At 38.0% G+C, this 13,469-nt stretch overlaps 1 protein-coding gene across 1 annotated transcript; it reads right to left on the bottom strand.

Moving 5' to 3' along the window:
• Positions 1-4,227: 4,227 nt before the first annotated feature.
• LOC141335578 (NLR family CARD domain-containing protein 3-like) lies at positions 4,228-11,446 on the bottom strand. Its single transcript, XM_073841084.1, has 5 exons — positions 10,953-11,446; positions 9,028-10,839; positions 5,577-5,747; positions 4,868-5,046; positions 4,228-4,614 (listed from the first exon to the last, which is right to left on the bottom strand). Coding segments are annotated over exons 1-5 (2,310 nt in total). The 5' UTR covers positions 11,099-11,446; the 3' UTR covers positions 4,228-4,612.
• Positions 11,447-13,469: the final 2,023 nt, after the last annotated feature.

Raw genomic sequence — 13,469 nt, 5'->3', positions numbered from 1 at the left:
AAGAAGCGCTGTTAAAATGGCGAAATATTACCCGTGAACATTTACTTTCACTTTTATTTGTGACGGACGCAGCTGAATGCGATGATGACGTCACGGCGCACGTTTGGTCTTTTTACCTAAATAATCATAAAAAGTTCACTAAGAGCCTATGTGCTACACAGTGAGAATACCTTAGCAATGCAATCATTCTTTCAAAAGCCTTTTTATACGTACAGTATAGCTGCGAGGAGGGAGGGCAGTGATGATCTGGGTCCAAGCATGTAGTCAATTTTAATCTTCAAATACAAGTTGCAAGATAATAAAAGCACCTCAGATGACCATTAACTGATACTGCAGTGTTTCTCAGCTCTGGCTCTAGAGGTCCATTTTCTAGAGTTCAGCTTCAACCCTCAAACACACCTGAACAAGTTAATCAAGCCCTGTGTCTGAAATCACCCCCATACCCTTAAATACAGCCCTATTGGAGGAACAGACATTTAAAGTGGTGTACAAAACTTTAGTGGACATTATCAAGTGCCCTTAATCAATCCCACAATGCACAGCAATAACGAGTCACCATACTTGACCACACAGTCGGACTTGTAACCCAAAGGATGCAGGTTCGAGTCTCAGGTCCGGCAGGGATTGTAGGTGGGGGGAGTGAATGTACAGCACTCTCTCCACCCTCAAAACCACGGCTGAGGTGAGTCCCTTGAGCAAGGCACCGATCCCCCAACTGCTCCCCGGGCGCCGCAGCAATGGCTGCCCACTGCTCCGGGTGTGTGTTCACTACTGTGTGTGTGCACTTGGATGGGTTAAATGCAGAGCACAAATTCCTAGTATGGGTCACCATACTTGGCCTCACCTCACCTCACTTCCTTTCCTTTCCTTTCCTTCCTTCCTTAGGCTACTTTCCTCTCCCATTTTAAATAATTCTTAAATGTATGTTCTATGTATGATGAGTATATTTAAAAGTGCATGAAAGATGGTTTCAACTGTACTACTAAACAAAGTGGAGAAACTATATATATAGTTAAATCGTAAATCAGATGAGCAAATGTCACTAAATTGTGTCTGTCACTTCCTCAAGTGTCCACCAGATGTCACCTACAGTCTAACATAGGATTGTACCTTGGCTCAGCTCTCTTTTATTAACTTCCTCATTCGATTACTGTATTAGTGTTATTAATCATATTTATAATGTATTTTGCATACCAAAAATCGCTTCAAATTCTCTTAATTACACATTTTCTGTGATTTGATTACATGGTTCCATCATTCATGCTCTGTGTGATATCCCTGCTTACACACAGCTTCTCAGACATCTACTAACTCTGTTTCAATACATGTTTCCAGTGCATCTGGAGAATGTTCAGTTCTGTTTAGAAGACTGTGTTTTCAAGGACTTTCCATGTGATGAAGATATTTTCAACACATGTCTTGATCTTATGTCAGAGCATGATTTGAATCTTACAAACGATGTGTTTGCAGCAGTGGACTTGTACATAACACTCAGAGAGAGATAATTAACAGTAAGTTAGAGCCTCATAACTAAAACATTTGTTGCTGAAGACTTAACATTTGAGATCAGTATTCTATTGGTGAGTAGTGAAGACAAACAAGTTATGTTTTAACAAAGGAACAGTTTAATTGTCCCAAAGTAACAACTGAAAAAACAAATATAAACTGTAGCATACTTGTAATGTAGTGACAAAACAGTGATGAAGAGAATAAAGCAAAAGGAAAGCTTTGTATAATATCTGCATTACAGTAAAAATACTTTTTTATTAGCATACATGGGAAATTATTGTAGAAACTTTGTAACTGGAATAACAAAAGGCCTTTCAAACCTTGTGCCTCAGAGAGAATATTTTAACAGACACTTTGGTAACGTGAACATGTGAAACACATCTCGGGGAAAAAATAAAATAAAATAAAGCTTTGACCACATTTATGTTGTTTAAGCTTAACTTCAGTTCCTTCTCCTGTGCCTCAGAGAATATTAACAGACACTTTGGTAATGAACATGTGAAATAAATACGAAAAATAAATAAATAAATAAAGCTGGATTTGACCTCAATTATATTGTTTAAGTTGTTTAACTTTAGTTTCTTCCTAAACAGTCTATACTAAGTGTACTAGACTATATCCATGACCCATATGTTGCTCTCTAACACTTTGTTCATTTCATTGCAAACTCTGGGTAGTTATCATAATTCACAGACAGTTCCAGGTAACAGCCACATGTGAGTGCATTGGGTCATCTCTGAACGTTTTCCAATTGTGTGAAGCTGACGGTGATGTTCTTTCCCAGGAACAAATCTTCATCATAGGCAGCTGCGATGTCCTTGAGCTCAATACTCATAGGTGCAAGCACATAAAGCCACTGCTCTATCACAAATGCAGGTTCTTCAATCAGCTTCTGATGTGCCATCTCCTCCAAGTGCTGCTGGATATGATCTGCTGTTGAGATTCTTTGGAAGGTATGAGGATCCATGACGTCTAAACAGCTCTTCTTTGTCAACATCTTCAAAATGTGAACGACATGATTCTAGGATCACTCTGTCTGATTCTGTAACATATCTGAGAAAGCAGTCCACAAGACTTGTTGTGACACATCCATGGGCTCCTGTTCCAGCTTTACAGGTGATATTTTTACAGGCAGGTACTTCACTTTTACCCAACCAAATGCAATGATTTGGCCAATGCTTACCCACTCTTGTTGACTAAAGTCATGTGGTAGATAAGGGACCTTAAAACTATTTTCCAAAGTGCATTGCTCATAAAAGTCATTCCAAAACTCGGAAAGCACATCCCTTCATCAACAGCATTTTCCAGCCATCCATCAGGAAGAATGACTTTCACAGATATGTCATCTGTCAAGACGCTTTTGTCACAAAAATGTGCAATAAGCTGTCAAAGGGCCTGACCACGATGACTAACAAGAATTATCTTCACCCTTTCACTCTGAACAAACGGCTCCAGTGAGTTATCAATTGGAGAAGGAGCAGAATATAATTCCTCTAAAAGAGGTAAGGTGTCATCTTGTCTTCCAGCTCAGAGATGTGTTCTGTGGAGACTGTTATAATGCCACTATCCTCCAGATTGTCCACCTCTGACTGTCTGCCTGCATCAGTCTCAATCTCACTTGATACATCAGTCATCGCTAGTTATGGAGTCAGACATAAAACATCTTCACTGCCTGTTGCAATTACAGCACTACTGCCTACATAAATTAGATTGATTTGCTGCTGAAGTGGAACTGTGTGTCTGACTGTGTGTCACTAGGGATGATTTTGATGCTCATAAAGTTCTCCAACTGTAATCTGGTCATCTATTTGTTGCTCTTTAAAGTCTGTTACATCAACCACAAAATCTGTGAAGTTTCCCTCAGAACTTTCTTCACTAGGAAAAAACAACTTGACACTAACTTTTCAAGTAGATTCTTTTTTCTACAGTCCTTTGACATACAGATTTTCCATGTACCATACATCAATGAAAACCTTTTTCTTTCCTTTTATATATATTAGCGAACCTTACTTAAAAAAAAGCATACAAAGTGATTGCCTTAAAAAAACTAAGTAAAAAAAAAACACTTTTTAGTTTAAATATTAATTTTAAGTTGAATAGGTGTGTACTCTAAGTAACTCATTTATTTAAGGTGAGCTAACTAATGTAACAATTACAACTTGGAATTTCTCAGTTATATTTTCTTGAACGCAATCCAATTTAAGCCTAATTGTTAAAACCATGCAATCCGATTGCCTTAAAAGATCAGGTACGTTTTACTTAATTAAATTAAGCGCTTCAACTGTCTATAGCACGGTTCTAAACACTGACAGATCTCCCCCTATATTAATCTTGTGCAAAAACACACAAAATCACACTGCATTTACTCCTGGAGTCTGAATCAAAGCATGTTGGGAACTTTTTTTAAGCTAGACTGGACATTTTGGATTTAGTCAGCTCCTTCAGAATTGGTTGTTTAAAAAAAATGCCTCTGCAGCAATGATTTAATTTGATACTACATCCCTAAAGCCGTATGTTTTAGATTAGAAGGCATCGATTTTCTTCTACAATGCAATTTCACCCAAGCTTTGTGTTTCGTGCACAACTTTTCTCCCCACAAATAAATTCTGTGGAACAACTCAAATATTTTAATCCACAACAAATCCATTTCATGGACAACTAGTATGACAGAGGTTTGTTTATTTTGGATTTATTTAAAATGATTGTTTTACAGGAATATGAAAAATGTGTGACTTGGCATTATAAATGTGAAAATGTTATTTAAGCTTTTTGATGATGTGTATTGTATAAAGTGCTATATAAATAAATGTGGCTTGACACTTGACACTGTTTATGATATGATGTACACAGAGACATTAACTCAAGACAACACATGAAGAATTGGGTGGTTGAGTGCACAAAAACATAGGCTTTAGTAATAGTAGAAGATCAGTGTCCCCGCAGACAGATGATCACACAGCTTTAAAACACACGTGACAATGTGATGCTGTGTGTCTCTGTGTCTTCAGTCTGTGTTGATTGTGTGACTGATGTCTCTGTAGCGGCTCCTTATTCACCATCAGCTGATCCTGAGGAAACTGGACTGACGTCTAAATACTGAGAGTCCTACAATAAAACACACAGACAGTCACATATGAGACATTACTGCTGTCACATCACATCAGCCAGAGATATTAGTATATTCATATTACAGCCAGAGATATGAATGAACAACTGATCATAGATTAATAACAGCAAATGATCAACAACTCTCTCTTTATCACTTACACACAGAGACACTGGAAGAGATTAAACATTCATGTATTCACAGAATTAAACTTTTACTAAACTTAAAAGATTTAAACAATTATATACTCACAATAGTCTAATGTCTCCAGTTTATAATGTGGATCGTCCTTCAGATCAGAGAGTAACTTCACTCCTGAATCTCCTAGTTTATTCCCAGTCAGACTCAGGTGTCTCAGGTGTGAGGGGTTTGATCTTAGAGCTGAAGCCAGAGCAGCACAACCTTCATCTGTGATTCCACAATCAATCAACCTGTAGAGAACAATGACACAAAGTGATTGTAGTTGAAGTGTCTGTAGTTTGTTATTGACTCTGGTCTCAGAGCAGGAGAGGAGATATAATGACAAGCATTGCCACAAACTGCTGCTGATAGAATGAGATTTATGCATGTTGATGCTCAATGGTGCTGTTTGAAACTGTCATGTGCTTCAGGACTGAACAGACACACAGAGCTGAATGTGAGATACTGTTTCATAGTGATATAAGGACGGATCTGTCTGGAGAAACAGTCATTTGCTCCTCTAATAAACACCTGCAGGAGGACATTTGCTTCACAGGAGCCACATGTTCCCCATTACATCTCATTTATTTACTCTTGTGATCAAACACATCATTCTTCATGTTTGGTCTCATCTGGAACCTAAACTGAATAGAATATGTTTAATTCAATAGAGATATTCAAGGTCTTAATGCACAATGTAAGAACTATATTACTCTTAGGATTTACATTAAGACATTTTCCTGATAACAAAGATATGTGACTATCAGAGAGATGATCTTACCACAGTGCCTCCAGTTTACAGCGAGGATCCTCCAGTACAGCAGTAAGCATCTTCACTGAATCTCCTAGTTTATTCCCAGACAGATCCAGTTCTCTCAGGTGTGAGGGGTTTGATCTCAGAGCTGAAACCAGAGCAGCACAACCTTCATCTGTGACTCCACAACCTCTCAACCTGTAGAGAACAATGACACACTCTTCACTCTCTCAGATCAGATCAGTTCAGCTGTGAATCCATTATTAAAGAGAAAGTACAAACATAGAACTTGGATCATTGGACTGAGGTGTAAAATGTCACAAAGCTTAAAACATAATCAGAAAATATCCAAAGTTATCTCTTTTTTTCTGTTCTACAAAATGACACCATTCATTTCATAGCATTTAGAGTTCTACTCCATAGAGTTTTACTGTTATTCAGATCTGTACTAATATGCATGGAGTAGTGATTTGTGTGTGTGTGTGTGTGTGTGTGTAGGTGTGTGTGTGTGTGTGTGTGTGTGTGTGTGTGTGTGTGTGTGTGTAGGTGTGTGTGTGTGTGTGTGTAGGTGTGTGTGTGTGTGTGTGTGTGTGTGTGTGTGTGTGTGTAGGTGTGTGTGTGTGTGTGTGTGTGTGTGTGTGTGTGTGTGTGTGTGTGTGTGTGTGTGTGTGTAGGTGTGTGTGTGTGTGTGTGTGTGTGTGTGTGTAGGTGTGTGTGTGTGTGTGTGTGTGTGTGTGTGTGTGTGTGTGTGTGTAGGTGTGTGTGTGTGTGTGTGTAGGTGTGTGTGTGTGTGTGTGTGTGTAGGTGTGTGTGTGTGTGTGTGTGTGTGTAGGTGTGTGTGTGTGTGTGTGTGTGTGTGTGTGTGTGTGTAGGTGTGTGTGTGTGTGTGTGTGTGTGTGTGTGTGTGTGTGTGTGTGTGTAGGTGTGTGTGTGTAGGTGTGTGTGTGTGTGTGTGTGTGTGTGTAGGTGTGTGTGTGTGTGTGTGTGTGTGTGTGTGTGTGTGTAGGTGTGTGTGTGTGTGTGTGTGTGTGTGTGTGTGTGTGTAGGTGTGTGTGTGTGTGTGTGTGTGTGTGTGTGTGTGTGTGTGTGTGTGTGTGTGTGTGTGTGTGTGTGTGTGTGTGTGTGTAGGTGTGTGTGTGTGTGTGTGTGTGTGTGTGTGTGTGTGTAGGTGTGTGTGTGTGTGTAGGTGTGTGTGTGTGTGTGTGTGTGTGTGTGTGTGTGTAGGTGTGTGTGTGTGTGTGTGTGTGTGTGTGTGTGTGTGTGTGTGTGTGTGTGTAGGTGTGTGTGTGTGTGTGTGTGTGTGTGTGTGTAGGTGTGTGTGTGTGTGTGTGTGTGTAGGTGTGTGTGTGTGTGTGTGTGTGTGTGTGTGTGTGTGTGTGTGTGTGTGTAGGTGTGTGTGTGTGTGTGTGTGTGTGTGTGTGTGTTTGTTTTTGTGACATATCAGGACACAAATTTGTGTAATAACATGGGTATGACATATGTATTACAAGGAGAGGGTGACTTATGAGGACATTGCCCATGTCCCCACTTTTCAAAAGGCTTATAAATCATACCGAATACGTTTTTTTGAGAATGTAAAGATATGCACAGTCTCCTGTGAGGGCTAGGTTTAGGTGTAGGGAAGGTGTAGGATGATAGCAAATATCGTTTGTACAGTATAAAAACCATTACGTCTATGGAATGTCCCCACAATTCACAAAAACAAACATGTGTGTGTGTGTGTAGGTGTGTGTGTGTGTGTGTGTGTGTGTGTGTGTAGGATAGTAAAACCTGAGATCACCTGGATTGTGAGATACTATTTATGGCAGATACTATTTGCACCTCAGTGTATTGCAGTCCATTACAATGCATTATATAATAACATCTATTCATCTTCTAAAACCTCTTTATCCTCTGCAGGTTTGTGGGGGGCTGGAGCCTATCTCAGGCCACAGATATGGAATGGTCAATTTATAGTTTCCAGTTCACATATGCTGTATGTCTTTGGATGGTGGGCATTCAGAGGAGACACACACAGACACAGGAAGAACATGCAAACTCCACAGAGAAAGACCTCCTCCTGACACCACTTTCAGATTTAGTTATAGGCCTATTATAATAACCACTGGGCACTTTATTCACACTATTAAATAGAAGCCAATCATTGTATTTCCATTTTTTAAAAAATACTTTTATAATTTTTCTTTTAAAAAAACCTCATCACAGTGCTGTAATGTAAAAGATGGAGAAGGATGGGACCAGGAAAAGGCAGATTTGTACTCAGGTTGATGTCAATAGCAACGCCCACTGTCCTTACACTGGATTTTTTACACAATTTATTTTCTTTTGTAATTTTTGTAAAACAGACAACCCATTTAAAAGGTTTTGAAATTGCAAAAACAGGTTAAGTGAACACAACAGTCCACACATGTACAAGAAAAAAAGTTGGTTACACATTTTTTTGGGCTTGATCTACAAATTAAACTGCACACACTCATACAAAAAAAATGAAAAATTTAAAGCTGTTATGCTTATTTTTGAAGATGTATGTTTCTAATACATAACTAGATAAGACAGTTTGGGTGTGAGTGTGTGCAATTTGTAGAACAAAATGACGAAGTGTTGTCAAGTTATGTTTACCAAAGGCTTTATTTTACTCACAAACTGAAAAACTCCATTATAATATCCCATAGGAAAATATTGAGTTAGTCTTTCACTTTAGGCTTCTGATGTCACACCTGCACCACTAAATACCTTCCCTTTTCCATTTTGTCTGACTTGTCATTGCATTTTCTGACTTTATTTTTATTATTTTTTTATTTGTTTTTGGATTTGCTATTTTGTTTTTGAAATTGTTTTGCACTTACATACAGTATACTTTAGAGTGTGTCATATATTTTACCATAGTATCTCCAGTTTACAGTGAGGATTCTGTAGGACATCAGAAAGCAGCTTCACTCCTGAATCTCCTAGTTTATTCTCAGACAGATACAGTTCTCTCAGGTGTGAGGGGTTTGATCTTAGAGCTGAAACCAGAGCAGCACAACCTTCATCTGTGACACCACAATCTCTCAACCTGTAGAGAGATGAAAATCAAATATAAGAAACACTATCAAATGACTATCAAAAAGCAAGGTAACAAGGTAATTGCATTTCAATACAATTAAATTTAATAGAATGAGGAAAAACTACATACACATGCATTTCTTCATGTTAAATTATCACAAGTTTAACGCATACAAAATATATATTAAATAATACATCAAAATTTCGTTTTGAACTATATTTAGTGACTAGTAAACCTGAATTATGCATGCACAACCTTTATGACTTTGTTTGAATGCCTGAAGAAATCTTACAGTGTCACTGAATAGAAAACACATCAAAATACTGACCACTAAACGCCGGACAACATCTGCAGCACTGAACATTTATGAGCTGTTAACTTTGATTTTCTTTATGTTTTACCAGTGAAGTGATTGTTCTCAGTGATACTTACTGAACTGATCTGGATTCTTTAATCACAGGCAGCAGCTTCTGAAGAACTTTCATGTTTTCATGTTCATTTTTTCCTTTAACAAATTTATCAAGACGAAACTCAATCAGCTCCTCTTCTGATGTCAACAACACAAAAACTAGAGCTGACCACTGAGATGAAGAGAGTTTGGCTTCATTTATTGGTCCAGATTTCAGATACTGTTGTATTTCCTCCAATAGTGAATGATCACCCAGTTCATTCAGACAGTGGAACAGATTGATGGATTTCTCTGAAGAGTCAATAGTCCTGATCTTTTCCTTGATGAACTCAACTGTTTTCTCATTGCTGTCAGAGCTGCTTCTGTTCAGTGTCATTATTCGTTGTAGGAGAATCTGATGAGACTCCACTGACAAACCCAGAAGGAACCGCAGGAAAAGATCCAGATGTCCATTTTTACTCTGTAGAGCCTCATCCAGAGCTCTCTGATGAAGCTCAGATAATGAAACATGTTCTGATGAGTTGAATTGAAACCAGTCCTTCAATTTAGAACACAAACTCTGTTTGGTGATTTGGTCAAACACATTTCTGTTGTGGTTTTTACAGGAGAGGTGCACATATAGAGCTGCTAGATGTTCCTGAATGCTCAGATGAACAAAGCAGAAGACAAGAAGACCCTGATACAAGCCAAACTCCTCTCTGAAGATCTGAGTGCACAATCCTGAGTACACTGATGCTTCTTTCATATCAATGCCACACTCTCTCAGGTCTTTCTCATAGAAGATCAGGTTGCCTTTCACAAGCTGCTGAAAAGCCACTTTCCCCAGTTTGAGGATCATGTCTTCATCTGTCAGCTTCTTCTCATAGTCCTTCTCATGTTTGATGTTGGTCTGAAGGATCAGGAAGTGTGTGTACATTTGAGTGAGAGTCTTGGGAATCTCTCCACTCTCTGCTGGACTCAACATCTTCTCTAGAACAGCGGCTGAGATCCAGCAGAACACTGGGATGTGGCACATGATGTAGAGGCTCCTGGATGACTTCAGGTGTGAGATGATCCTGTCGGCCAGACTCTGATCACTGATTCTCTTCCTGAAGTATTCCTCCTTCTGTGGCTCATTGAATCCTCGTACCTCTGTCACTCGATGGACACACTCAGAGGGGATGAGATCAGCTGCTGCTGGTCTGGAGGTGATCCAGATGAGAGCAGAGGGAAGCAGATTCCCCTCAATGAGGTTCATCAGCAGCACGTCCACTGAGGCTGATTCAGATATATTACACAGTTTCACTTTACTCTGAAAGTCCAGAGACAGACGACACTCATCCAGACCATCAAAGATGAACAACACTTTATACTCATCACTGGATATTTCCATTTCTTTAGTTTCAGGGAAAAAGACATGAAGAAGATCTGAAAGACTGAGTGTTTTGTTCTTCATCAAGTTGATTTCTCTGAAAGGAAGTGGAAATATGAGCTGGACGTCCTGATTCTCTTTCCCTTCAGCCCAGTCCAGGATGAACTTCTGCACAGAGACTGTTTTTCCAATGCCAGCGACTCCCTTTGTCAGCACAGTTCTGATGGCTTTGTCTTGTCCAGGTAAAGGTCTAAAGATGTGATTGCATTTGATGGCTGTGTCCTCTGTTGCTGTTCTCCTGGATTGTGTCTCAATCTGTCTGACCTCATGTTCATTACTGATCTCTCCACTCTCACTCTCTGTGATGTAGAGCTCTGTGTAGATCTCATTCAGGAGTGTTGGCTTTCTCTGCGTCGCTGTTCCCTCATACAGACGACCAAACTTCTTCATCAGATTTGATCTATACGTGTTGAGGACCTTATACCTGTAAATTTAAAATGCCACATTATTACATTAGCTACTGAGGTCTTTTTGTCTTATGAAATCTGTCAGTTATTAATAATGTTTTTAAGTTATGTGTGATGAAAAAATAATTACCTGACACCAGGATTCGTTCTGTTCTGTGCTTTATTCATAGACTGGTCATATTTCTTACAGATGGGTTTTGTTATAGCTGATCTGTTTGGCAGGACAGACCTTGAATCAAAAAACAAACACTCTGATATTAGTGCAATTTTTCTCATTACCCTAAACCAGTATTGATTTTATTTACTGAATTATTCTTCTGCCTGTATATATGTATTACAGTGCTTGATAATTAAATATCTCCTACTACAATCCTATATTTTACAAAAATGTTGAACTTTTTTCATCACTCTTAAACTTAATTGGTTCTGATCTCTATAACAGAGAGATTAAAAGTGCATACTTGAAACTAAGTACTTCAATAGGTGTATATCTCTGTGTGAGCAACTGTTAAAATATCAAATGAAAAAAAAAGTCTAATATGAACACCATAACACCATAATACCATAAAACTCTACAATAATGATGTCTGTTAATGAAATAGATTACCTGAAATTGTGTGGATAATCCATAGACTGGTTACTCTTCATAGACACACATCTGGGCTCTGGTTCTGATCTCTTCTGATCAACTGAACTATAACAGAGAGATTAAAAATGCATATTTGAAAAACTGAACTTTCTGAAGTACCTTCATAGGTGTATTTTCGCTGTCTGATATGAATACCATAATGCCATAAATTGTCTATATATGTGTTTATTATAATAATGTCTGTTAATGAAATAGATTACCTGAAATATATTGGCTGACCCATAGACTGGTTACTCTTCACAGACACACATCGGGGCTCTGGTTCTGATCTCTTCTGGTGAATTGAACTATAAAAAGGAATCATTTGAATTACTGTATGCTATTACTATTAATGATTTAAAACACTTGTTATCTTTCCATTTATACTATGTTGATACAAAAACATAAAATGTAGTTTTAATATGATCACCTTGTATAGTTCTGATTTCTTCTACTGAACAGATGTAATATATATTAAAAAAAAACACTTTATAATGAAGCTTTACGCCGGTCTTATTGTTTGAAATAAAACTTTAAATTTTCTAACTTAAAAAAAATTTCAATCTTTAATATAAATAGGTTATCTAGTATAGTATGTATTCAAAGTACCTGCATCCTGGAGAAAAATCTTTATCACCGGATGTTTGTGTGTCTTCCATGATAAAGCTGAACAGAGTTTGATCTCCAACACTTACTCTGAGAGGAAATGACAAATAATAGAGATAAACGGATCCCGAGAGTCACACATTGTTAGTCTTATGTTCACACAAACGATACAATTAACGACAGACAACACAAAACACCAACCAAACATCTTCATTTGCTTTAAAAATGAAGAATATCAAACACAGATCAAAGAACACGCGTCCATAATGGGAAATATGAAAGCGAAAGTCACCTGTAATGTCCAGACCTTGATTGAAATCTTTGACAAATCCTCAGTTCCTTTATTATTAAGTAGCCATGATAAAGCCGTTATTATTAACCGTTATAAAGATTCCGATTGAACACTATAATGTTTCCGTTTAACTGTGTCTTTACTTTCACTTTCTCTTTTGACGGATGCACGTTGCGTGCGCGATCTCGAGCCTAATCCACGCAGTGGTGGCCGATTCATAGAGTCTTATTACCTAAATAAATAATCATAAGATGTTCACTAAGAGCTCGTGTACTACCAGTGGCGGTTCTAGACAAATTTGACTAGGGGGGCCAAGAAGGGGCCAGTGTTTAACCAGAGGGGCACATTAAAATGACAACAAGTGATATTTAAAGATTATAAACTTTATTTTACTTTAAAATCATACAAACATTTTAGGGATGCTCATATTGACCGTTCACTGTTAATCGACAGTAATAAGTACAATAAGTTAAACGGTTTAATTTTTTTTTACGTTTGCTGCATGGTGAAAGAAAAAAATAATGTTTACTCACGGGCGCGTGTCGACACGTGCAGTGTGGCTGTTTAGACATATTTTGATGAGTAAGCACCTGCTTTACCTTCTCTTAGTTTGTGTAACTGATGTAACGTTAGTAGCCTATGTGCTGCACGATAGCAATGGCGATGTTGCGTTATCAGAGAGTGAATCCATGAATAAATGAATTCAAATTCTGAATTAATTATAGTCTTAAAAGTGCGCGCTCCCCTTACAATCACTGGAAAGCTGTCACTCATACATTACTGTAGTTCATCGCAATCTCTCAAAGTTAATAAAAGGTAATAAAATCACATTTACACAGTACAATTAATCTCTTATTTACATCATGTCTACACTTTCTTTGTTTTAATGAGAGAGTTCTCAGAGGTGTAGAATTTCAGCAGAACTAAACCGGCACTTGATCATGAACTAACAATGAACAGCTGTATATTTTTATTAACTAACGTTAACAAAGATTTTACAAAGCCATTTACAAACTTGATTTAATTATCAGTGTGAAAAACAAAAGTAACACGGTTATGTGCAAGAACAACAAGTCACTCACGAAATGAAATTGTTTTGCTTACCTTCGACTCTTGCAACA

The sequence above is a fragment of the Garra rufa genome, chromosome 5 (genome assembly GCF_049309525.1).
Source record: "Garra rufa chromosome 5, GarRuf1.0, whole genome shotgun sequence".
Taxonomy (NCBI): Eukaryota; Metazoa; Chordata; class Actinopteri; order Cypriniformes; family Cyprinidae; genus Garra; species Garra rufa.
Note: the sequence above shows the minus strand (reverse complement) of the source record. Positions and strands in the feature narration are given on the sequence as shown.

Coding starts and splice junctions, on each gene's coding strand:
- LOC141335578 (XM_073841084.1), bottom strand. CDS start 11,098: ATGAGAAAAATTGCACTAATATCAGAGTGTTTGTTTTTTGATTCAAGG. Junction 5,748..9,027: donor AAAGAATCCAGATCAGTTCA/GTAAGTATCACT, acceptor TGTTCTCTACAG/GTTGAGAGGTTGTGGAGTCA. Junction 5,047..5,576: donor TGTAAACTGGAGGCACTGTG/GTAAGATCATCT, acceptor TGTTCTCTACAG/GTTGATTGATTGTGGAATCA.